At 43.0% G+C, this 26,208-nt stretch overlaps 1 protein-coding gene across 13 annotated transcripts in view; it reads left to right on the top strand.

The window, feature by feature from the left end:
- The window catches only part of ERG (ETS transcription factor ERG), a 280,990-nt gene that overhangs the window by 169,037 nt on the left and 85,745 nt on the right, over window positions 1–26,208 (top strand). The window contains exon 1 of one of the 13 annotated variants that reach the window (XM_059065278.2): window positions 1,551–1,751. The exons of 9 other annotated variants lie outside the window; for them this stretch is intronic. In XM_059065278.2, the coding sequence (XP_058921261.1) occupies window positions 1,734–1,751 (18 nt within the window). In that variant the 5' untranslated portion in view covers window positions 1,551–1,733. Of the gene's footprint in view, window positions 1–1,550; window positions 1,752–26,208 lie in introns of those variants that run through there. 3 more of the 13 variants (XM_067035116.1, XM_059065280.2, XM_067035119.1) reach the window with 3 other exon arrangements.

Below are 26,208 nucleotides of genomic sequence, written 5' to 3'. Positions count from 1 at the left end.
CATTTATTGTTTGGAGATGAAAAGAGCGGAAATCAACATCCCCTCAAAATGTAGATGCTGAGAATTTGTCAGGTTCTGATTTTTACATGAGATTTCTTATAGTTTCTCTTTCTTTCGTTTTCCTTTTCCCCCCTCTGTTTGTTTCTTTCTCTTTCTTCGTTTCCTTTCCTCTTTTCTTTCTTTCTTTCTTTCTTTCTTTCTTTCTTTCTTTCTTTCTTTCTTTCTTTCTTTCTTTCTTTCTTTCTTTCTTTCTTTCTCTCTTTCTCTCTTTCTCTCTTTCTCTCTTTCTCTCTTTCTCTCTCTCTTTCTTTCTTCTCTCCCCCATCTGTCTCTCTCTCTCTTTCTTTTCTCCTTCTCCTCTCCTTCCTCCCCTAACTTCTCCTCATCTTTCCTTCTCCTTTACCTATCATATGGGGAAATCTTGGGATCAGTGAAAGATATAGACACTTGGGCTCATTTCTAGAGCTCTGATGTAGACAGGCCTAAGTCTGAGTGAAATCAATTCACTGACTGTCTGCCTCAGAAACCAAGAGCTGCTGGATGACTCAGGGTTTGGTCTATTGTGTTCTGCGGGTCCCCTATGGAGACCACACCTCTTTACTGGCCCAACTTTCGTGTAGCTAGATTCAAAGCAAAATGTTGTTTCTTCCAGAGAACAAGTAATTTCCTGAAAATGAGTAATTAAAAGGCCTGAAATCCTCTAAGGAATGTTCAGGCCTACATTAGCTGTATTTCCTCTGAGTGGAAAACAGACGTGTGGCCCTGAACTTACAGCTCAGATTTTAAAACACTTAATGAGGACGTGGCATCTCTGTGTAGCCAAGAGTTCTATTGGGGCCTGTTGTCTGCAACCTGGACCCTTGTCAGAGGGGGCCAGCTTGCTGCCGTTATAAAGCATTCGTAGTCATTTAAGTGCTTTGGATTTTAAACAAATATTTGAAAACGAGGATTTGATAGGCTTATTTTCCTCTTTATTTCTCTTAGCTACTTGTATTCTAGAGTCTTTGCATTTTCAGCTACTTTATCGTGGAGCCGATAGCAATTACTTGTGTTTGAAAGGAGAAAATGAAACTGTTCTGGAACATTCACTTTAGATGCTGAACCAGTGGAGGTTGTTACAGATCAGCAGGTGAATGGCTGTGGCTAAACATCGTCCGTCGCCTATTAACACGAAATAAGTGCTACCTGCAAAGTTTCCTTCGATGAGAATGGAGCCAGGGAGTGGGTAGGGGCCTTAGGCCCTGCGACCCAGACGTGTGGCAGATCCGGGGAGACAGAGGCCCAGGAGTCCCGTCCACACCCAGGGGCCCCGAGGGGCTCGCCGCCCACGTGAAGCCACTCGGAGTCCCGCCACATCTGCATCCTGCCCGGGGCGGCGTGTCACACGGGCGGCACACTGGGTCACACCTGCTGTGGTCACATCCCAGGCCCAGGCAATTGATGTCTTTTTTTTTTTTTTTAATTGAAAAAAAAAAAAATCTCCTGGCTGCATATCATCAAGAAAAACAACATTGTTTTCAGGGTCTCTTATCTCTCCACTCCCAAATATCCTGTTTCTTCGGGCTGGGCGGCCGGGACCAATAGAAACCTCTTCCTGCCATTGACTGACTTCATTTCCCAGACTTAGCACAATCTCATCCGCTCTAAACAACCTCATCAAAACTACTTTCTGGTCAGAGAGAAGCAATAATTATTATTAACATTTATTAACGATCAATAAACGTGATTGCACTATGGCCAGCACTATTAAGGTAAGGAGAGGGTGCCTTTTCATTTGACCAAATCTTGTGCTTGTTGCTCTTTTCTTTGGTTTCCTTTATCAACGCAGATAAGTTAGCATATTGGGCAACACCCCCGCTGCCACAATAGAGGACAACAAGATTTCCTTTGCACTGCCTAGTAAATTTCCTTTTTCCTACTCCAACCATCCGCAAGGCTTAAAAACTTCAAACTCAGAAAAAAATTGGGGTTTCTAAATTCACGGTTGAGGGCCGTGGATGACTTTTTGCAAAAGCTTTCCAGAGCGCGTCCGAATTTTCATATTCTTTAGCTATCTCTCGCGGTGCCTGGATGTGCATCCGCTGGAAGGCAATGGACTTGGAGAGTTTGGAGGGCAGGGTCGGAGAAAAAGATGGGCTTGGAAATGTTGAACTTTTGGATGTTCTTGAAGGCCTCCTTACCATCAGGGATGCCAGCCGGTCCCTGTGGAAATGAAGAGTTGCCTGGCAAGTGGCTGTCGGTCATGGGACATGCCAATGTTGACTTGATTTTTGGAACCTTCAGGCTGAGAACACAGCGTTCTCATAATTCAGATGGTGGTAATTCGGTTTGTTCGGTTATGTATTTCTCTTTAATAAAGTACCTACTCCTCGGTGCACTGTGCGTAGACTTTCTTCTCCGTGATGGCTGCTTTGTGGGAATTGCTGGTTGGTTCTCTGTGCTCTGGGGTGTGTGGTCTGATGTTTTGTTTTTCTTGCAAATAGAGAGCGATTCAGGTGGAGGTGAATGCACGGAGGTAGAAATGTGAATGTAGCCTGATTCCTGGAGCTGAAGCCAGTTTGATGGTTAGTGCAAGTTGGCGGCATAGCGCCCACAAAGTGGTCTGTTACGATATTGTCAAGGCCAGCACGCCTTGGTGACATTTCTAGAAATGAGAAAAAGTCAGGAGCAAAAACAGATACTGAAAGGAGGAAAAAGCAAGTTTTATTGGTTGCATGTCTTTAGTTTTGCTGCATGTAGGTGAGAAGCATTTGGTTGCGTTTTCATCAAGGGTTTTAGTTGATCTGAAAGCTCATGAATATGGAAGTTTGCTCAGAATTGGGCCAGGACAATTTTTAAAAGCCTCTTTGCTTTGGAATTTGAAATGTTTTTGCCAGAGGATTTAATTAATACCCATCGCATAAACTATGTTTCAGAAGTTCTATTCAGTTTCTATTTCTCAAGATAGGTTTTTTTTTTTCAAGGTATGTTCAATAATACATAGAAAAAATCATGTATCAAAGATTTTAATCTTACAGAGATTTTTCTTTCTTTGGCTTCAAGGATTGAAGTCTGCTGAAGTATAACTGTATAGAAAGGAATTTTAAAATTGAGGGTTTGATGTACTCTGCTTTGAGTTATATGAGTAGAAATTATTTGATTTTATAACCCCAAATGCTGCCCTCTTAATTCTTATTTTTACCCTTATTTGTGTCCATGTTTCATAGCAGTTGAATCTAATGTTCTTTGTAAATTTTGAATAGCTTGGGTACAATTGTGTGTTTGTGTGTGTGTGTGTGTGTGTGTGTGTGTGTGTGTGTGTGTGTGTGTTTCAAAAAAAAATCAGTGTATTGAAGGACATTGAAATAACAGACAATCCTTTAGGGTGTGTGGTATGTTTTGCATAGAATACAAATGCGTCATACTGTTTAATTTAAAGTATACATTTCTGAAAAGATGAAGGTATTTTTGAAGCTTGAACGTTTTGTGTTTTTCAGGATGAATTTTGGGAAACAGTTTCCACTTACCCAGGATACTATGCTTACTTTAACATTTGATTACACTGCATTATCTGTATATCATATATAGCTTAAGTGAACTTTCAAAATGACTTCAAGTGGACTCTTTTTAATCCTCTGTTAAAATAAAATAGCCCCTCTTTATAGGTAACTTCCTTTAAGAAATGTTCTGCTAGGCTTCCTGGGTAAAGTAATGAGATGATTTTACAGACTTGTTTATAGAGTGGAAAAAAGGAGGCCTGAGTCTGTTGACTGCAGTTTTAATTATGTTAGTGCAAAGCTCAAATTAGCATAGGGAAAATTACGGCTGTCCGTTGGAATTAGGAAACAGTCTGTCATACGGGCAATTTCCAGTCTCAAACGCACTCTGTTTTTTGTTGTTTCAGTAAATAAATCAATTAGTCCATCAAGCATCAGATGCACAGAATCTGTTAAGTTGGTCTCCGCATCTCAGTGGATTTTTCTTTTTTTTGGCGTGAATAATAAGACCCTATGAGGCGCTATGAAAAGCTCAATGTTTTTATCCCGTCTTTATGATTCTCACCATCATTTTCCCTTGGTATTTTGGAAATGGTAACAAAGTGTTTCCATGGGAAGAAGTAAAGGAATTTTATGAGTTTATGTGAGTATGTCGGTTGGTTTATCCTTAAAGGGCCGTGGATTTTGAGATCAGATTAAGAGTTCTAATAAAAATGTAAGCATCAAAAGTGATGTTCCCGTATGTGATGCACGAATCAGTTTTGGTGCTTCTGGGGCCACCTGATGATACTTGGGGGGTGCTTTACACCCCCTCCCTTCCTTCTCCACAAAACGGTGCTGCCTTTGCTTACAGACTCCAAGCAGCCAGTTGTTAGCCTTGGAACTTGACTTTGCTTCGGTTAGGATTTTTAATCCAGTCTCCCAAAGACTTCCTTGATCCTTTGTTATGCCTTGGGCCACTCGGGAAGTCTAATGAAGCCTGCAATCCCTTCTCAGATTAATGCTTTTAAAATGCAGGAAAGGCAATAATACACAGAGTGACAACGGAAGCTAATACTATTGAAATCCAGTTCTGTCCTTGGACTCCTTGGGTGGTCCGTGAACCCCAGGTTACAGCCCCTGATCCTAGAGTTTAAAGGTCCTTAGTCTTTAAGATGGGCTTGTGGGCATTTTCCTTTATCACAGATCTGGCACTGGAAGACCAGGAGAGAGTAAGCTACAAAGAGCAGCGTGAGTGGAGAGCATCTTAGAATCAGACAGGGGATGGAAAGTTACTATAACAAGGCTTTGCTGAGGGAGAACATGATTTTACAGTTTCAATGAGCTGTTTAAAGAAGTTCCTTTCTTTGATTTGACGGAGGTTGGAGGGTTTTGATGGTCACCATGATATAACTTATAGGTGGAATCTAAAATATACAACAAATAAAAAAAAGAAGCAGACTCACAGACGTGGAGAACAAACTTGTGGTTACAAGTGGGGAGGGGGAAGGGAGGAGGGGTAAGTAGGGGGTAGGGGAAGAAGAGGACAAACTATTATATATAAAATAAGCTGCAAGGATATATGGTGCAACACAGGGATTATAGCCAATGTTTTATGATAACGAGAAATGGAGTAGAACCTTTAAAAATTGGGAATCACTATATTGTACACCTGTAACTTATATAAATATTGTACATCAACTATACGTCAGTAAAAAAAAAAGTTAATTTAAAAACATGAAGCATCTTTTACGTATTTCATGGCTTGCACATAGCATAGCAGGCTCTTGCTGAGTATTTGCTCTCATGTGTGACGCAAACTTGTTTAAAATTAAAAGCTCAGGGATATATGAAGGAAGTTCATCTCCTTCCTATATAGGATTTTAAGGGATGTGATGAATGAGTTTAATAGCTCTAGGGCACATGAATTTTCAACAACTCATTGGCTCAAGTGGAATTTCAGTTGTTTCATCCCTTGTTACTTCAGAGGACTCTGTGACAGTGGAAGGAATAGAAAACGGAAAATACTGTTGCACCACTATGTGAATGCCATGTTTCCAGAGCACTGGCCCAAAGGTGGAATTATGGGCCATCATCTTAAAAGGACTTGCTGCTTGCGTCCGTGGGTGGCTCTGGACATGCTTTGCCCCCTCTGGATGGGACACAGCACTTTTCCCCCTACAGCTCTCTCTGAGGCTGGGCACGCTGCCTCAGTGGCCATGGCAAGGAGAATTGGAAAGGATAGAATTTGTGGATCCTTATTCCCATGAAATATACTTATGGAGGACTGCAGTACTCTCAGAGAATGTTCTGGAAGTCTGAGCTGTTTTTAAATTATCTATATTTTCTTTAAAGTGATTATTTCATTAAATTTTTTTTTTTTTTTTACAAAACAGATCTTTGCTTAAATCTCTCCTCCACCCTGACACATACGTACGCTTGTCGATGTCTCTTGAAAAACCATACGTAGGAATAAAATAAATACATGAAACAATCGTTCCTGATGCTTTCAGGAAAATATTACTTCTGTGTTTAGAATTTCAGAATAAGGCTCCCTCTGTGGGAGGGGTCTGCTTTGGCACCCCAATACCCTGGCAGATTTCACAGCTGATGCAGAAGAGAATCACAATACAGGAGGCAGTTGGAAAGCCAGGACCCCAGAGAGTTTCTCTGCAGTGTCAAATCTTCCGAGAAGGGGGTTTGACAGAGACAGTCTCCAGGCCTTTCCGATGGTGGTGGCACATCTGCTCCAGCAGGATTTTTTCCTAGGGCTTAGGGAACGCCTCAAGTGCAGCAGGGGACCCATCCCCTCCTTTTGTCCCCACAGGATGGAGGAGGGCTCTTCTCTTCTCAGGGGACTTTATCCCCCCCCCACCCCGTCACCTCTGAGATTTCTTTACTTATGTTATGTGGCCACGGACACATCTGCCTGTGAACCCTTCCTAGTCACGTGACCCTGGGCAAGGGCCCTAACCTGTCTGAGCTCCGTTTCCTCACCTATAGGTGGGATTGTAATGGCCGTCCTGATGCGAGTCCAGGGTGAGAGCCTTTAGTAAGTGCTCAATAAATGGCAGATGCCATCAGCCAATCCAAGTCCATCTAAGCTTTGCTCATACATTGCACTGTCTTTCTGGCCCTGCTCTGAATTCTCTCTATGTGTTTCATTACCCGGCTTCACTTGTGAAGCCCAGAGGCACACAGACTCTGTGCTAACGCTTTTGAAGAGACAGGGAGAATAACAAGTCACTTCCACAGGTCACTTCTGCAGCCTCCCAGCCAGGGCAGGGCACACGGGAGCCTGGAGAGGTGAGGGGCAAGGAGCTCGTAGGGGTCCCTGGATAAGGTTATAGCGGTCCCTGGATAAGGCTATAGCAGGGCAGGTAGCAAACACCTGGGCAGGCGGGGTGTCCAGGGGGCCCCTCAAGGCATGGGTGATCAGAGGGTTGGTTTAGTCCTGTTCTGAGGATGGAGGCTGTTTGCTTCGTTGCTGAAGGAGGGCGGAGGCCTGCAGTGCCTCTTGCCCCTGATTAGGGCAGGAACAGGGTTACTGGAATCCTCCACTGTCCTGTTTTCTCATTAATTTTGTTATTTTGTACAGATTACAGTAATAAAACATTAAATAAATGTTTAAATAAAGCACTGTAGAGAAAATGAAAAAAGAAATCATTACAAAGTCAATATAAATTGTTCCTAGTCCCAACCAGTCAGAGAAAATCACCAGCATTTGGTGTGTGTCTTCCTACTGTGTGTTTCTGTCTGTCCTTCTGTCTCCCTGACTGTCCTGCTTATCTCAGTTAACATTGTTTTACAAACATTTCCCCATGTCACTACCATTTTTTAATAAGCAGAATTTTTATGCTTAATTGTATTCCTTTAAAATAAGTATTATGATTTATATAACCAGTATCCTATTGTAGGAAATAATATTGCTTTCAATTTTTCACCAATTACATTGCAATGTACCCTTTATGTAATTTTTAAAAAATTTTATTAGTGTTAGTGCTTAGAAAAGGAATCATTGGACCCATGGGTGTACATATTTTTAAAGTCTCTGCCAAATTTAAATATTTGCCAGTTTAAAAAAAAAAAATGACCACTTTAGTCTCTAGAAGGGTTGTATCAGTTCCCACTTGTAGCCATAGATAAGGCCAGTTCCACTGTACTCATAACAACTCTGAATATTTCACGCTTTGAATCTTTGCCATTGTGACAGGCAAAAATGGAATCTCATTTTTATATGTATTTCCGTAATTATAGTATTTCATTCCACTTTTTTTTTTTTTTTTTTGCTGTGAACCTATTTCAACTAGTGGCCACTGTGACCTCGGGATCTTTTTCTTATTCACACTTTCATTCCATGTTTGAGCAAACTTATTTCCCACATATTTCCCCTATTGAACTTGGCTGAGGCATGTTTTATGAAGTTTAAGAACATTCCTCATTTTGTCCACTCTCTCCTGCTTTGTTTTCTCTCTTGGCGACACATGCTCCCAGCTTCGCTTGTGTTTGTGTCTACCTATGTAAACAATAGAACCTGGTTTTTCGTGATAGTCTGTCCATCTCTTTTGTGTCCTTGACAGAGCGTGGCAAAGCATAGGGGTTCAATAAATAGTTGTTGAAAAATAAATTCTGATTAAAATTCTTTAAGGTCATCAAGAGAAAGTTAAGATATTAGTAAAATCTGCAATCATTATTGCAGATTTTAAATAGATGTATTCCTTTAGAGATATTTCTCCTAGTTTAAATACAAATTAACTACATAGAATTAAATTGCTGTTGAAAAGATCATAGCGAAAAACGTTTTTAAAAGGTAGATCTTGTAGCTTGAATTCATAATCCAAATTAATATCATCCTTGCAGCGGCTTATTCCAGGCCAGGCTCTGTGCTGGATGCTCACGTTATCTCATGAGATGCTCACCACAGCCTGTATCCTGGTGCTTTTTGTCCAGATAAGGGTAGAGGATTAGAGAGGCTATAGGAAACTTGCTCAAGGCACACAGATCTGTTTCCCCTCAATTTATCATCATCTGATCTTTTTTTCCTGCTATTTGCCTTAGCTCCAAATAATAAATTACTGCGCAGGAAAAAAAGCGGTGTATTAAATGATATAGTGATACATTAAATCATGAAAATTATTATAATTGGCTAACGTACGTTACCACTCTTGTGTGAAAAATCCCACACCGACAATTATACTCTCACTGGCTAATTAAGATAAAGCGCTAGAAAACTGAACAGCTAAAACTCTAGCACCTCATTCTCCATCTGCTTTGGTGCCAAGAATTCTTTCCATATTTGGCAAAATATCCAAGGGGCCCGTGGCTGCAGATTCCAGATCAGCTGTTGATTTCAGTTTCCTCACCCCAAGGATCAACTTCCTTGCCCACGTCTCTGAGTTTTCCATCAGGCCTTACCAAGTCTTTCCGCAGGGGTGTTCATGGAATTAGACTCTGGGAAGAACGTAATCTGCTGTTAGGCACAGATAAGTGCCGAGACATTTAGAAAAGAAACGCGAAGGCCAAGCAAAATTATTTATTTTTAAAGCCACATCATAATCCAATCATAACATTAACATCAGGGCTGTTACTTCAAATGATTTTGTTCAAGACAATGCCTGTCAATTTCTGGAGCATAAAATAAAGAACAGTTTCTAACATATGCAAAGAACTCGCACTCCTGAATCTAACACAGTGGCCTTTAAATCACTCTACCTGGATGATTTAACATCTGTCTTTCCATAATAAAATTATAGTATAGCAAACTGATGGGTTTTTTTTAATTTAGCAAAAGTACTGAAACAGAGTCACCACTGAAGAGAAAATCTACCCCCCCGGCCTTGCTCCCATCCACTTGCCCCCAAGTCCATTAATTCAAATCATCAGCCAATAGGGACTTTACCATCTTGTTCCCTTTGGATCCCATTGGGTCTTGTTGACTTTTATTTTTTCAAGTTAGCTGTAGGCCTGTGATACTCACCTTTGAGGAAGAGGAAACTGTTGAAACAACACTTGAGAATTTGTCAACACAATTAGTTTGTGTCTCAATTTGAGGTAGATTTCCTAAGACATTGCTCCGAGTTAAAAAAAAACAACAACAACAAAAAAGTGTGTGTGGTTTTATATTGCGAAGTCCCCTTCGGATCTGTGTTGTACGTGGGTGCTACCTGATGTTCCCAAGGGGATCAGAAGCATGAAGGTGAAATAGAGCAAGCCCAGCCATGTTTATCTTATGCCCAGGGAGGTCCTGAAGACTCTATTCTTCACGGCATCCTTAAAATAGCCTCTGTGGGGAAAGGATTGGTCTTATCTTGTTCACAAGGAGAGGGAGGCATAGATGTGGAGGCTAGGGAGGGTAAATGGAAAGAGGCTGGCCTGAGAGAGGCTGGCTGAGGCTGCAGTTGATGCTGTAGGGCCTCGGCAGGTGAAGGCACCTCTCCAGGCCTTAGTTCCTTCTCGGGAAAATAGAAACAGTCTTCCTGGCATTTCACCCTGGACAGGTCCCTCACCTCACCATCTCTGGATATTTCCATCTGTAAAAAGCAGTAACCACAGCTTCTACTTCGCAAGGCTATGGGGAGATGAACCGAGTTGGAATTGTATGGAGCACATTAGAGGTACTTAATACTTGTTAGCTAATTTTATTATTCACTCGAGTCAAATCAGTTTTCCTTCTAGGACTAAAATCAGGAAATCCATAGAAGGTGGTTTGTTTTTGTTTTTTCAATTTCTAAAACAGATTGTGAATTGATTCTTTTTTTTTTTTTTTTTTCAAGTAGCCAATTTTCCTCTGATTAACATGTTCTTTTCTCTTTAGTAAGAAGTAAAGACTCTTACAGAGCAGTGAGTTCTCAGTTATTCACAGTGCTTTATCTGTACTGGAGACGACCTAAGACAGTGCTAAGAGGTGCTTGCTAGGAGTCTGCCTGAGCCTCTGCATGGCCGGCCCTGGAGAAGAAATGTGGGGCCTTGCTACCCTCTGCTTCCCTCTGTACTTCTCACTCTCAAGCTCCTTCCCTCCTCTTTCTTCCTCTCTGCAATAGTTAACAACCCAACAAGAGCTTTTCAAAACATAAAGGACAACAGTAAGGATGGAGAGGACCCCCTGGAACGTCTCCAGTGCTCAGGGGGCCTCCTCGGGCCCGTTTCCATTCACCCCGCGCTGCCTCTCACAGGTATCCAGTCACTCCCGTCATCCCAGGAAACCTGGGACAGTGAAGGCTCACAAGCTTTGCATCTGGAATAAAGAAGTAAAGAGAAGATTGGCAGGAGGCCCCGCCTGCCCCAGGTGGAAGTCGTCAAAAGCAGTAGCCACTAGCCACACGTCCACGTTTGAGTTCTGTCTTTAACTTCTTCTTGTGAGAACCCTTAGGGCTAGACGCATATTTATATCCACATAAAAAAGATGAATGTTGCCCAAGGTCAAATACAGGTGATTTTATGGGCTATCCATTCTACCAGTTTGAGTTAACATGGAAAGTCTTGTTGACTTTACCTGTTCAGCCAGAGACCCCGACTCTGTTGAGCCTGTGTTAGGCTTAGAAGAGAAATAAAATTTACTTTTTGCTAGAGCAGCATCTCAGCAAAGAAAACCCGGCTGTGTGTTTTGGGCATCCCTGAGAGAGAAGCTTCTGTTCTACCCCAAAAGCTGTTCCCATTGACTCACTCACTCTTGGAAGCACGGGCATATTGCCGACGGTTTTGATAAGAAGCTGGTTATGAAATAAGCGCACATACCTTTTTTTTTTAAAGCCTTGTTCTTTGGAGATGGAAAACATCTTTTTTTAGATCACATGTTTACTGCTTTAGTAAACAGTAAAATGCTGCTGTAGCAATTACCTTGAGGATAAAGGGTTTGTAGACAGATACTTCCTGCGTCCACTTCCTACACAGATAGCCAACCTGATCAGAGACGCACCAATGCAGGAAGAGCTCCCGGTGGAAACTTCCTTTGCGAGTGCACAGCTTGTGATGCGATCGCTCCCCTCCAAGGGGAGTGAGTCTCTTGCTACAGATTTTCTGGCAGAATTCACTGTAGGTGCAAATACGACATTTCTAAGGTAACGGCTTTAGACCCTTGTTCTCATCCTTGGTCTTGTCTGCTGGCTGGATTTTACAGAGAGGAGGGTAACTGGATTAGACATGTCCATGAGTAAGACTTGGGCCCTGTGGGCACTTTCAGCTCCTTGGAATCATGGAGAATGATGCATGAGTCTGTTTTTGTGTTTCTTGAAAAATACGTCTCTTTGAGATTCAGTCAGTGGTTTTCTTTTCTGTGGTTATTTAGATGGAAAGGTCATTTTAGATTTTGCTTTCTTTAGTCAAGCAGAGATCACCAGATTTGGGTACAAAAATCTCAGCGCACAGATTGTTCTCTGTGCTGATTTTACACCAGTTGTTAAATTCCAATGAATGCATTGTTTAGGTCCTTTGAACCAAAGCAAATAAAACCACCACACACCAACACTGAACAATAGGGGATCATCAATTTTCCACCTACAGGATATGTCCTTACCGACTGGCCCCTTTGTGGGGGGAAAAATATATCAAGTCAACAAACAGTAACACTGAACAATAAACTAAACAAAATAAATAGCACCTGAAAGCCACTCAGCTCAAGCACTGGCGAAACTCCAAAGAGTGATGTTTACTTACTCTAAGCATGGAAACCTACAGCTCCACCCTGATCTCCGACGGGTCCCTGAAATCATCAGAACACTGAGTCGCTGTTAAGCGTCAGGTCACTTCTTGCTAAAGTGCCTCCTTTGATGATCAGAAAGCGCCTGTGAGCTTTGCATTGAAATGGACAAGAGGACAGTGTCCAGTAGAGATTCTCGTCCAGTGTGTATTCCGTAGATGTTGATGGCTGTCCAGGCGGAGGCAGAGATTATATCTGACCCCGAGGAGCTGCCAGACGTGGTTAGATGTCGTACTGTCTGTCTCCTGAAGGTGCTAGTACATGAACATACTCCAATGATTTTATGTACACGGTCACTCAAGGCACTATTTTGGTGGAATTGACATGAAACTGCCAAAGTGATGTTTTTCTTTTGGAGACCCATTTGTTTATATGCTTTTGCTCATCTTGTTGCTAGACCCGGGTAACATCTCAGGAGCCTCCTGTTTGAATGAAGATCTTTCCTCCTCTATACTTGCTCCCCTCCACCTGCACTGTGCAGTTTTGTTACCTTTTAGTGAAACTCCACTGAGGCGTCTCCCTACATGTTTCCTTCCAGATGCTGCCTCCTTCCACTTCTGCTTTTTTGCAACATGCCTTCTCCGATATCCTGAGTCTATATTGGTTCCGATGCCACGGGAATCACGGTTGTGTGGTGCTGGTGCAGGGCCTTATAGCTGCTAGACTCATTTTGGACACCCTCTCTGAAAATCACCACTGCCTGCCTGAGGATGGCGGTGGGTTTTGTTCTGTTTTGTTTTCTTCAACCTGAATACAGGTTTAATAAACCCACAGGATAAAATATCTTTTCAACAACAAAATAATTATAAAAACTTTGTTCTTTTCCCCCATTTCCAAAACAATTATTGTAGGAGCTTAGAAAATAATTTAGAAAAGGAAGTTAAATTAATTGATATTACACCATCAGGGGTCTGCTAAGAGTTCATTCTTTTTGAATCCTTTTGTCTGTTTTCCATGCACACAGACATATTCTTTAAAAAGCATAGTAGAATTGGAGAAATTAAACTCATTTCAGTAGTCCTTTTTCATTCCCTTTTTCTTCCAGGATAGTGAAGAAAAGAGGAATGAGGGCTGAACTTTTATGACCCCCCCCTAGAGATTAAGGCCCCATATCCCTTCCTAAGGACCCAGTGTCTTATTCTGGAGCACAGCCAGACTGCCTAGGGCTGAGCCTTGTTCCAACGCGTGTTGCCAGGGTACTTCACTTTTCTGTGCCTCAGTTTTCTCATCTGTAAAATAGACTCAGTAGTGATAATAACGCATGCTTGGTGGTGGTGGTTCAAGGATCCAACAGCTTAATACATGTCCGTGCTTGAACAGTAATGTGTTTTTGTGTGCAAAAAATGTCCACTAATGTGAGCTCTTTTTGGTGACTAATCCTAGTCTCATTCTTATTATTTAATTTACTGTCATATCTTATTTGCTTTGTTTGAAGTAATCAATTCTTGATTGTGTCTGTTTCTACTGTTCATCTTTTGAATGGATTCCTCCAGTACCCTTTAGATATTTATAGCTTCTTCTAAAGGGATGAAAGTGTTTCCCTCTATGTAATTGGTTTCTTTCTCATGCCATTCATTTGAGGATAGTAGAATGAATATACCAGTGTCACCACTGTGAGTCCATTTAGGAGTTCAAGCAACATATTAACCAAACTTTCAGCAGCTGAACTCAGCTGCATTTTTTTGAGCCCAGAAATCCAATAGTTTCGAGGATCTCCAAAGAAAACGAAGGTGGAGGGTTTCAGGATACTCACTGTCTCTTTCCTTGGCTTTTCTCCAGCCTGTGCCAATGAATGAATGAATGAATGAATGAATGAATGAATGTGTTCCTGCAGTGAGGAGCCACAGCTGGTCTCTGGAGTGGTCCTAGCAAGGAAGGAGTCAAGTGCTGTTTTGAACCAACTACTTTGGCTGCGGCATTCTTTAGAGGCAAGCAGACGTCTACTGGTTTACCATATCGCCAGTGAATGTTCATGATTAGGAATCTATGGAACCTCACTGAGCCACAGAAACTCTCAAAACATTGCTTGTTAAAGTTCAGCCCTCTATGCCCTCAGTTATATGGCTGGGGTCCTGTAATCTTTTATCTGTGCTGACCATGCCTGGTAAGGAGCAGGCCTTTAATAACGTTTGTTCAATGAGTAAATGAATATCTGCCTGGATGATAAATGCATGAACGAGTGCATTAACTAGTGAGCTGATAACATCGTAGAGAATTAATTCATTTAGTTCAATGAGCAATTACTGATTTCTTATACGCAAAGCGTCGTAAAGTCGCCCCCCGCGAGGTTAGGAGAGAAGTTGTACTACTTGGTCAGAAGGCAGAATTATTACTATGTCTTGGGACCAAGGTCTTGCGTGCCCCTGTGTCCAGTTTGAATGCCAGATGTTAGACATAAGCGTGTGTTATCTTAAAGAACCTGCCTGGGCTTGGGAAGGTTTGATGAGCGTGGGGCTTCCCAGAGCCTCATGGGGTTTTGAACATTTGTAAGCATGTGCCCGATAAATGCATGTGTCTGTGCCGGCCCGTGGTTGGAGATGCTTCCATGTGAAAACCGAAAGCAGAAATACAGTTCTCAGAGCCTGAATTTTGTTACATGACACTTGTTTGGATGAGGCAAAGCCAAGCAGCAATTTTGCTTTTACTGAGTGACAACACCTACCGGTGTTTCTCCAAGGTTTGCATTGGCTCATCTAAATGTTCAGCTGTTAACAATCCACTATGCAAAAGGTCCTCCTGGGCACAATGTCATGAAAAGTTGTGTTTAATGGATTATGATGGGCACCATTTGATTTTCTTCTTTTGTTAACTGCAGTCACTCCCTAGAAATTTCAGTGAAGTTGTAACTTGATCCCTTAAACACATGTGCTGATATCCAATGTACTGGTTCACACTGAGGGTTTCCGTGCTCATTGGTGAATCAGGCAGCCCGTCCAGTACTGTAATTATTATATAGTTAACATCTGCAATGGATATGATGTGGGACAACATCTTCATGAATAGCTAAGTTCTTTTGTATTTAATTGCCAGGTAATCTGCTTTATGAGAAAGATTTATAGCAATTGACAACCAACTTATCTAAGCCAGGTAGTAAAATTGGATTCCCTACTGAAATTTCAAATTTAGCAAACATATTATTAACTTAATGAGCTTTATGGTCAAAGTATTATATATAAGCCAAGGAAAATGTGATCTTTCATAAAACCTACAGAATTTGGTTATCTTGGTAAGTTCTAAAATGAACTTCCAATCTAATAACTTTTCAATCTAATAATTCAAATATTTGGCTTACTGTTGTTTCTTCAGTGACTAGCACATAAGGTGCTGACGCATAAATATTTGCTGAATGAATGAACACAGTAAATGGGTACCAAAATCTTTCCCTGAGGGAGCCGTGTCTTTGGCAGTATGTCATTAGAAGAGGTCTGACTTTGTCCCTCTCCTAACGAACACGATGATCTAGTTTTTAAGGTGCTGAAGAGAAGGAAACAACTTTTATTTGCGAGTCAAAATGTTGGAAGGAACTTGACTGGCCATTGAGGAGTCCAGTATTTCTCAACCCAGTTTTCCTTTGGGTCAGGAAATTCTTAATTTTCTTTAGGATAATTGAAAGGAACTCCTAAGAGAACTAGGATTTTGTTAGGGAAAGAATATACATGAAGCAGCGGGGAGGAATAAATTGGGAGTTTGGGATGAACAAATACACATTACTGTATATAAAATAAACAGCAAGGACCTACAGTATAGCACAGGGAACTATATTTAATATCTTATAATAACCTATAATGGAAAAGAATCTGAAAAAGAATAGATATATGTATATATGTATAACTGACTCACTTTGCTGGACACCTGAAACTAACACAACACTGTAAATCACTATACTTCATATATACTTCAAGTTATGACTGCTTCATATATATATATACACACACACACATATATACATGGGAGAACATTTCCGCAAATAGCTAAGTTCTTTGTATTCAATTGCAAGATAATCTGCTTTATGAGAAAAATTAACTTTAATAGCAATTAATAACCAACTTATCTAAGCCAGGTGATAAAATTGGATTCCATATATATATATATATATATATATATATATATATATATATATATATATATGAAGCAATCATAGTTTGAAAAATTTGCCCACATATTTTAGCTGGAAAAACATACTGAAAAATTAGGTTTTAATTTCCATTGGCTGTTTTTTTTTTTTTAAACTTCTAACAGTCTTTTCAAACAAATGTTGAGCGATTTAAAGGTGTTTGTTAAAACCCCTCCCCTCCTGATCATGACATTCATTAGGAGGTGAATCAGACATTTTTCCCCCAGTGGTACAAGAGACACATTTTCCTAAGCAGAAAAATCAGGGCATGGTCAGACAAAGGAGTTTACATGAAAAGCTTTGCAAAGTTAGTATTGTTCTTAAAAATTCAGGCTGTCTGCTTGCTGTAATCAGGGAGTTACCTTCAAGCATTTTGGAAACTGTACTAACTCTATAAGGCAATTAGTGGGCCATATAATGCCCTGAGGTGGTAAACTGTTAACAACAGCATCTACAGGTAGTATATTTAGTATCCTAGGACTCCCGTGAAAGTAACCACAAACTGGGGCTTAAGACATCAGACATTTATTCTCTCAGAGTTTAAGAGGCCTGAAGTCCAAAATCAAGGGGTCAACAGGGCTGGTTCTAGAGGTTCTGAAAGAGAATCCACTCCATGCCTCTCTCCCAGCTCCAGGTGTTTTCCTGCAATCCTGACCTTCCTGGGGCTGTAGCTACATCATCACTTCCATCTCTGTCTCTGTCTTCACATCACCTTCTTCTCTGAGTCTCTGTCTGTCCTTTTTGGTCTCTTATAAGGATGCTGTCCTGGGATTTAGGGGCTATACTCATCTTATCCAGTCTCATCTCAGCCCTTTACCTTCATTACATCTGCAAAGACCCTATTTCCAAACAAGGTCACATTCTGAGGTTCCAGGTGGGCTTGGGGGCCGCTCTTCAGGTAGGGAGGAGACAAAGTAGGGTTTCAAGGTGGATCTTCTCTTCTGTGCTTTTCTTGCCCATTAGAAGAGCAAGGCTCTACTCATTGGTAAAGCCTAATGGCTGAAGTGCTGATGCTGGGATTCCTACGTTCGTGCTTAGGTAGAAATCTCTCGGCTGTCAATACCATATTGGAAAGTGTCATGCAGTTAGTTTCATTGAAAAAACCGTATACAACTGTACAGCACGGATGTGAACCTTCCCATCGTTCAATCCAGTGTGACGATCAAAACAAAAATCACTGTCAGGCAAAGCGTTTACTCTGCAACCCTTTCAGTTTCACAAGATACTGAGTTTGATGTTGTGGTCTCCCTGATCTCATCATTTTCCTTGGTAAATGTCAAGAAGTGTAACAAGGTCACGGCGGCCCACACCAGCTCATCAGATTCACGGGAGGACTGAGGCAGCAAGTCACCCTCCTCCTATCTGCTCAGTCTAGACTAATGGTTGAGTGCGCTGTTTACATCTTATAAAAAAATGGTTCCTGTGGCTTTTTTCATAACGTCCTCGAGCTGAAACTGCACTGTTCTAAGGCGTAAAATGGCATCATAAACTGTGTGACTGTCAGGCGTTCTGATTTCTTTTTTGTCTTTGGTCTGTACATCTGCCGCGATTATATACATAGAGGACTTGGAACCAGAAACACGAGCTGCCCCTAAACAGTCTGCTTTTATGTCTTATGAAATGAATCTGACTGTACGTAAAATTGAACTTCATCTTGCCACTGACATTGAAGCTCTGCAAGATTTTCTTGGGAAAGAGATGCAGACTTAAATCACGAACCAGTCGGGGACTTCGGTCCTGTTGTTCGTGTGTGCCCTCGTCTACTTGAAGTACACCCGACGGTCACTCTGGGATGAAAAGTTGCCCAGCTCGAGTGACTGTAGCCCATCTCCACCTTGCCTCAGGCTAAGTCACCAAAAAGCTCGCCGGGTGACTGGGAGAATTGGCCCAGTGGAATCCCTTGCTGGCATCCACTTGGCTGCAGATACAGAGATGGTCTGAATCCCTGTGATGCAGGAGTGGGTCCATTGGCTTTCCTCTCACAGCTCCTGCTCTGGAGGGTAAGGAGGTTTTTACTCACTCATGGCAGGAGGAGGCACTGTGTGAAGCAAATGAATGCCAACTCAGAAAGCAAGACCCCGAGGCCGGGATATTTCGTCCTGGTTGCATAACACTTCCCGATGTGTGACGCATACCCTGTACCATGTCACTCTCTCATGCTGTTAATAGAGGCCGGTCCAGAGACCAGCATGGGTGAGGTTTACCCTGGAGACTCAGCTTTGCTGTGTACATGCAAACACAGCCCTGAGGCCTGGTACATCGTGACTTATCCGCTGGAGAAAGAGAAAGCAGGTTCAAAGGAGAGCTAAGATGCAATGTTAAGATGAACTATTTTGAGAGCTGTCTTTGGTCATCGTGAAGACTGGGTTAAAATCTTGGAGAGATAAATTTGCTTAGAACATGGTAAATGAATCTTCTCCTTTTTTCCTTTTATTCTTTTCTAATTATTTTTAAAAATCTGAGTTACAGTCACACTAGCAGAGAGGTTAGTTACATAGAACATCTGTCCCTCATATTACTTCGTATATGTACTTGGATATTTTTCTTGTTTAAACGCCGTAAGTGGGGTATATTATGCACCCACGTTGGTTTGTTACCAGTTCTAAGTTTTAGGGCTTCTCCTTTATCTATTCATTGTTAATATCCTGGACACAAACAACCCAATGGCCCAGTATAAACTGATGCTAAAGAGAGCTATTGCCTGAGAGATGAGTTAAATGACAACAGAGATTTCTCTTCAGTGTCATAACAATTACTTTCAATTGTAGGTGGTAGGTTTCCTAACCACTTTGTAATTTACGTGGGCCGGTTCGGTTAGCTAAATCAGTTACAGCATACGCTGATAAAGGCAAGACCACAGGTTTGTGCCCCATGAAAGCTAATAACTTCTCAGAGATTAAAAAAAAAAAAAGAAAAATCTCCCTTTGGTGACCACAGGCTGCATCACTCATGCAAAGGCCCGCATTGGTTGGAAGAGAGGCATTGAGTGCAAGCGAGGGGCCAGCTCCATGCAAATATTCCTCCTGTTGGACAAAAGAAATAGAAAAGGAAAAAAAACCACTCCAGTTGTGTTTCTCCTAGCAGACGTGTGTTCCTGCATGAAAGGAACTCTCTCCAACTCCCTTAAAGCCAGTGATTTTATTGAAAAATGCCCCTAGTGATTTTTCACGCTAATTAGCTCAGTTTGAGCCCTAAGTTACCTGAGTTATCAGTGCAGTCGCGACCCACCTGCGCCCCGGACCTTGTCGTCACAGCACATCTGCAGAAAGAGGCCATTTACGTGGAATTCAAATCTGGTTGTTTAGTCTACAAGGAGGGGGGGAAGGATTCTGTCTCTTTAATGTTTATAACGGTTGGACAGAGCTTGTCGGGTGAAGGTTAATTGCTCTCCAGTTGAAGCAGTTGTGTGCCCAGATGGGTTATCAGGGCTGAACACTCGTTACAAGATTAATCTCATTTCCGACAAGACTTCCCTTTCCTTCAACTGATTTTTGCCCAGCCATTGGCGCTGTCATCGGCCGTTAAAAGAAGGGTGGATTACTCTGGGATATTCACGCTGGTATGCAGCGAAACAATGCAGAGCGGTGTCATATCTCAGGGAACATCTTTAGGAGAACACATTTCAGGGGGTGTTACGAAGGCCGAGGCTCATAAACCGTGGGGACTCTCGAACCCCTTATACCAAGGCTCCGGTGAAAAGGCCCGAAGTCCGTGCAGCTGCTCCCTGCCTCCCCGCAGGACCCTGCTCCCAGGATGGATGCTGAGTGACACTTAGGGCCTTGTTTGCCGCTGAAGATGTTAAAATCATTGTGATCAGGTCTTCATCCTTAAGGCGCCCACCTGAGTGGCGAGGAGTTCTGTTTGCTGCGTCCACGCTGACTTCTGTGGCAGCGGACACTTCCTTTAACTGCCGTGCACATTTCAAGCTTCTGTTTACTTTCTGGGATTTCATAGACATCGTCTTCACGTGTGTGCCTAAAAGCAGTAGGCAGATTTTAGTTTACCGTGACAGGTAGCTTCATGACTTCTGGGTTGTCTCAAGAAATTCCTCCAAGAAGGAGCAACGCGTCTTATCTATCCCTCTGGGGCTGGCTTGTGGGTATCAACCCCTCCGTGTATCCTGATGAGCTGTTGGGCGCCCACCGTGGCCGTGGGTGCTGTGGGCGCGTGAGGCAGGACGGGCAGGCTCACGCGGTGCCCTTGGTCCAGTGGGGATGGGGAGGTGTGACAGATGGAACGCAGCGGAACAGAGATGATGTGTCAGGAGGTGGCAGCGTGGGCCACAGACAGGAGAGAGCGTGCTGGCAGGGGCGACGGGGGCCCTGGCCTGGACCAGGCGGCTGGGGAAGGCTGTCGGGCAGAGATGCCAAGGGGGTGTGCGGACAAGGGCTGGATATCCTGGGGAAGTGTTGCGGGCCGAGTAAGCAGCAAGGGGAACCTGTGTACAGGCGGTGGGCATCACGCCTCCCGTCAAGTGATTTCTCAGAGGACGCGCTAAGAAGAGCATCTTACCTAAAGAAGAGGTCCACCTGCTTCGGATTTTGCCAGGTTCCGTCTTGTACCAGGTCCCTCTCCCTTAGGTGTGAAAAGATGGGGATGCCTTGGCCATGGGGTACCAGTGAAGTGGGGGCACCCTTTTCGGGAGCCCAGAGTTAAAGGCATGAAGGAAAAGTTCAGTGATCTAGGTTACCTTCGCTTCTTCTTACATCGCATCTCTGATACTTTGTCTCTTTTCTCTGGCTGGGCTGGTTTTCAATACTCTCTTGTTTCCTGCATTTCAAAGTGCCTTTGCAGCCGCCTGGGTTCCAGGCTATTTGATGCAGCGTGTCCAGTGGTTAAACACATGCCCTTTGGAATCTGGCAGCTGCTGGAACTCTGGTGTTTACTAGCCGTGTGCTCTAGGTAGCTTCTTTAATCAAGTGACCCTCAGTCTCCACATCTTTAAAATGGGATCGTGGTAGCGCCTGCTTTAAAAAGCTAACATGCAGGTTAGAGGACCGAATTCACACAGGCGCTTGTCATAGTGATAGCCGCGATCTGATCATCCATTAAAGCTGTTACGAAGATCCAGCATCGCCGGTTTCCCTTGTTTAGAGCCATCTATTTCGCTGAGAAAAGGGAGCATGAATTGTATATAACTGGATCACTTTGTTGTACACCCGAAACTAACACAACAGTGTTAATCAGCTAAACTCCAATATGAAATAAAAGGTTTTGGGCTTCCCCGGTGGCGCAGTGGTTGAGAGTCCGCCTGCCGATGCAGGGGACGCGGGTTCGCGCCCCGGTCTGGGAAGATCCCACGTGCCGCGGAGCGGCTGGGCCCGTGAGCCATGGCCGCTGAGCCTGTGCATCCAGAGCCTGTGCTCCGCAACGGGAGAGGCCACAGCAGGGAGAGGCCCGCGTACCACACACACAAAAGAATAAGTGCTTTATCAGTCCCACAAACCATCACGTGGCTTAATGAGATTTTTAAACCCACAAGGAGCACATGATTTTCAGGGTGAAAAGCTGAGGCAGAGAAGAGAGAGAAGTTTGCATCGTTGGGCACTGTCTCTTTGGGGCCTCTGACAGTCTGTGGCACTGAGGGCCAGGGGGCGGGGACCCAGCAGGCGCCGATGCTGGAGGTCGCCTGAGGCAAACAGAAGATGCTGCAGCCGGGGCTGCTCAGCCAACATGCCGACTCTGTGGTCCTGAACACCTGTGAAGGTTGCACCGAGTGGGATTTGAGTTTGCATGTGCTGCCTTATTTCTTGGCTTTCCTCCTGATGAATTCTTCGTTTTGCATTTGAGAATTCTTCTAAGGAATACACAAGCAGTGAGTGCCTTGGATGGGGGGAGGGTTGAGAGGACAGAGGAAGTTCTCAGGCATGACCATTTTTGTCCGTGGATTCCAGGACCAGCAATGGGTCTTACCTCTTACTCCATGGATGACCCATGCATGGGCGAGAATTGCCCCTCCCAGATTTCTCTGCTGCTTATGGGAAGGTCTTGAAAGATAGATTTACTGATGAGTAAACTTTTAACCATTTTTCTTTAGTCCCACACTCATTCCAATCTGAGGAAAGAAATCATTTGGCTTACTTTCCCAACTTACTTCCTCCTTTGATGTCATATATATGTATAAATAAATATAAATTAAGTATACCTGTTTACATCCAAACTCGGTAGAATGTAAGTGAACTTTAAAATAATATCTGTACCATACATTTAAATATATACTATATATATTTATATATAAATATATAAATACACTACATCTCCCTCACCCACCTTGACTGTTTTCTCTTGGCCACAAAGTGAAAGATATTTCCTCCTTGTCATTTATAAATGCTTCTGCATTTTTGACACTTCCAAACTTGAGTCAATTTCCCATACATCAACATAGGGTTAAGTTTGAATCATTACAATTTCACCACTCTCGGGTATCTAAATTAATTTTTTTCTTATTTAAAGTATTCTTCAGAAAAAGAGAGAGAGAAAAATTTTTATATATAGAATTAAGTGTAGGATCATGTTAATATAAAAAAAAAATGGGCTCAGTGTCCCAAAGAACAATGAACAGCTGAACAAGATAAACTAAGGGATTTACTAAAGATAAATGATTTTACCAAACCCTCACCTGCCTAGATAGTGTGAGTGATGTCAAGATGGGGTTGAAGTGATTGGAAATCAAATTTGGGAAATTGCTCGATACGGCTGAGATTAGTACAGAGTGTGCTTGCAGTGCCTGTGCTGTGCCCGTGACTTACGAAGTCTGAGTTATGAACTTACGTTTCAGAGGCGACTAGCACCTCCTTACTTATGCTGAGCAGCCCTGGGGTGCACACAGAGGGAGAAAATTCAGCCTCCTGTAGTGTCAGATCATGGGTTCATAGCCCCCTGAAATGGCTGCAGCTCCAGGGTCAGGACCTCATTCCTTCCCACTAAGAAGGTCCAACACCTGCATCTCTGGCCTCTGCTCCTGGAGCCTCGGGATGTGGGCCCACAGCTCATCCTCCTGGTTCACGGGAGTGGTACGTGCCCTGCAGTGGATCCCCCTCCCCTTTTGGTGTCATCTTTTCAAAACACAGACTTGGCTGCTCACCTGCAGAAGACCCTTTTCCAGCTCCCCCATCACGAGTGACAAAGGCCACGCTGCTCGGTGTGGTAGACAGGTCCCTTTGAGTCTCAGCCCAAGGGCACTCTGTGTTCCACTACCTGCTACCCTGAGGCCGTGTTTAGGGTTCTCCAACGTGGTGGGGACTTCCGGGCCCTGCTCATGTGTGCCGGCAAAGCCCTACCCATCCTCCGAGGCCCGGCCCCGCTGTCGTTTCACTGTGAGGCTGCTTTCTTTATTCATTCCCGTCCTGCCTGGGACCTGCTTAAAAAAATGGCCCCTTGACTATAGGATGGCTTTAATACCACCATTACACAAGGAGCAGCGCCCAGAGGTATGAATTCCAGCCCTGGCCATTCTGCTCCTTCGCTGTAGCAAAGAACTTCTCATCTTTATTAGGAGGGGTTTGGAGTGGAAGATGGGGGGCTCATTCAGTTTGCTATTCTGGGTTATTGAAAAATGGCACCATGACCTAGGTTTCAGTGGGATCTGTCCAGCCATTTTGTGTGTGTGTGTGTGTGTGTGTGTTACGCGGGCCTCTCACTGCTGTGGCCTCTCCTGTCGCGGAGCACAGGCTCCGGACGCGCAGGCTCAGCGGCCATGGCTCACGGGCCCAGCCGCTCCGCGGCACGTGGGATCCTCCCGGATCGGGGCACGAACCCACGTCCCCTGCTGCATCGGCAGACGGACTCCCAACCACTGCGCCACCAGGGAAGCCCCTGTCCAGCCATTTTTATGAGCAGAGAAACAGTGGGGCTACCACTATCCAAAGTCACCCCTATTAGCTCCCTTTGGGGATTCATCCCGAGGCTTAGCCTCATTTCAGGAAGTACTTCCCACTGCCGCTTCCAGCGCTCATGTGGTGTAGTGAGCCCGCTGTCTTTCATTCTGTGCAGAACAGACACAGGAAAGTTCCTGGAATGGGCCATGATTGTGGCATGTGATCTGTATATATGACCACTTCTTGAATAAATATGGTCACCAGGGAAAGAAGGTATAGAGCAGGGGTAACAAAGACCATCTAAGAGTGACACACAGTCCCCCAATTATTTCTACTTTATTTTAAAAGTTTTTGAGATAATTTTAAATTTAAAGAAGAGTTGTAAAGATAGTACACAGAGATCCCATATCCTCTTCAGCCTCCCCTTGTGTTAACATTTTCCATAACCAGGGCACAGTGGTCAAAACTGAGAAACTAACATCAGTACAGTATTACTGTCTAGGAGTTAGCAAACTCAGCTCACAGGCCAAATCCAACCCATTGCCCATTAAAAAAAATTTTTATTGGAGTATAGTTGATTTACAATGTTAGTTTCAGGTGTACAGCAGTGTGAATCTGTTATACATATACATATATACACTCTTTTTTAGATTCTTTTCCCATATATGTCATTACAGAGTATTGAGTAGAGTTCCCTGTGCTATACAGTAGGCCCTTATTAGTTGACTATTTTATATATAGTAGTGTGTATATGTCAATCCCAGTCTCCCAATTTATCCCTCCCCCCTTCCCTCCTGGCAACCATAAGTTTATTTTCTACACCTATGACTCTATTTCTGTTTTATAAATAAGTTCATTTGAACCATATTTTTAGATTCCACATATAAGCGATATCATATGTTTGTCTCTGTTTGACTTACTTCACTCGCTAGGACAATCTCTAGGTCCATCCATGTTGCTGCAAATGACATTATTTTGTTCACCACTGCCCATTTTTGTATGTAAGTTTTACTGGAATATCGTCACGACTATTTGCTGCCGTGTTTTGGGGGCCACTTTTGCACTACAGGGGCAGGAGTAAGTAGTTTCAAAGTTGAGCACATGGCCTACAAAGAGAAAAACTTTTACTATCTGCCTCTTTACAGAAAAGAAATTGCCACCTCCTCCTTTTAAAAAAACTGCACACTTTATCCAAATTCTCCCAATTTTTCCACTGATGTTCCCTTTCTGATCGAGGAAGCTGCATTGCATTTTCTTGTCATATCTCTTTATATGAGACAGTTTCATGTTCTTTCCTTGTCTTTCATGACCTTGATGTTTCTGAAGAGTACTGCTCAGGTATTTTGTACAATGTCCCTCATTGGGGGTTTGTCATGCTGAGGCAGAGGTTATAGATTCTTAGGGAGAAAATACCACAGAGGTTATGTGCCCATCTTGTTGCATCACAGCAGGCGGTGCATGACATTCCTGTGTCTTTTTGCGGGCAATATTGACCTGGATCCCTTGGTGAAGGTGTGTCTGCCATCTTTCTTCACCACAAGGTAACTGCTTTCCCCCTTTCCATGCTTTATTTCTTAGAAGTGAGCTACTAAGTTCAGCCCACACTCAAGGGGAGGGGAATTAAGCTCCATCTCCTGGAGGGGGAGGTATCAAAGATTTTGTGGACATGCATTAACATAGCAACAGATATTAATAAATATTTTGAAGGAGATACTTTGAAGACATTCAGATATCCTGTTTCTCCTTAAAGTATCGCCCACTAATTGGAGCCCCGTCAGTACATCTTGCCTACAGCAGTTTGGACTGTGTGACTCTAAGGGTGATTTTCTATTTCCCTCACTCCTTCTATGTTTAGTATTTGGGATTCTTCTGTAAAGAAGACTTGTCTCTTCTCCCCTGTATATTCACTTAATTCCATCACTTATTTAGATCAGAACAGGCATTTGATATTTATCTGATTTTTTGGGTTATAATCCAATACCCTCATTATTTATTTTGTTGCTGAACTTGTCCAAGCTTTGGCCATTGGACCCTCCCCCCTTCTCTCTCTCTCTCTCTCTCTTTCTTTCTTTCTCTCTGCCTCTCTCAGTCATGAGTTCACTGGTTCCTCTGTCCTTTTGACATATC

Source organism: Kogia breviceps, chromosome 5 (assembly GCF_026419965.1).
Source record: "Kogia breviceps isolate mKogBre1 chromosome 5, mKogBre1 haplotype 1, whole genome shotgun sequence".
Taxonomy (NCBI): Eukaryota; Metazoa; Chordata; class Mammalia; order Artiodactyla; family Physeteridae; genus Kogia; species Kogia breviceps.
Note: the sequence above shows the minus strand (reverse complement) of the source record. Positions and strands in the feature narration are given on the sequence as shown.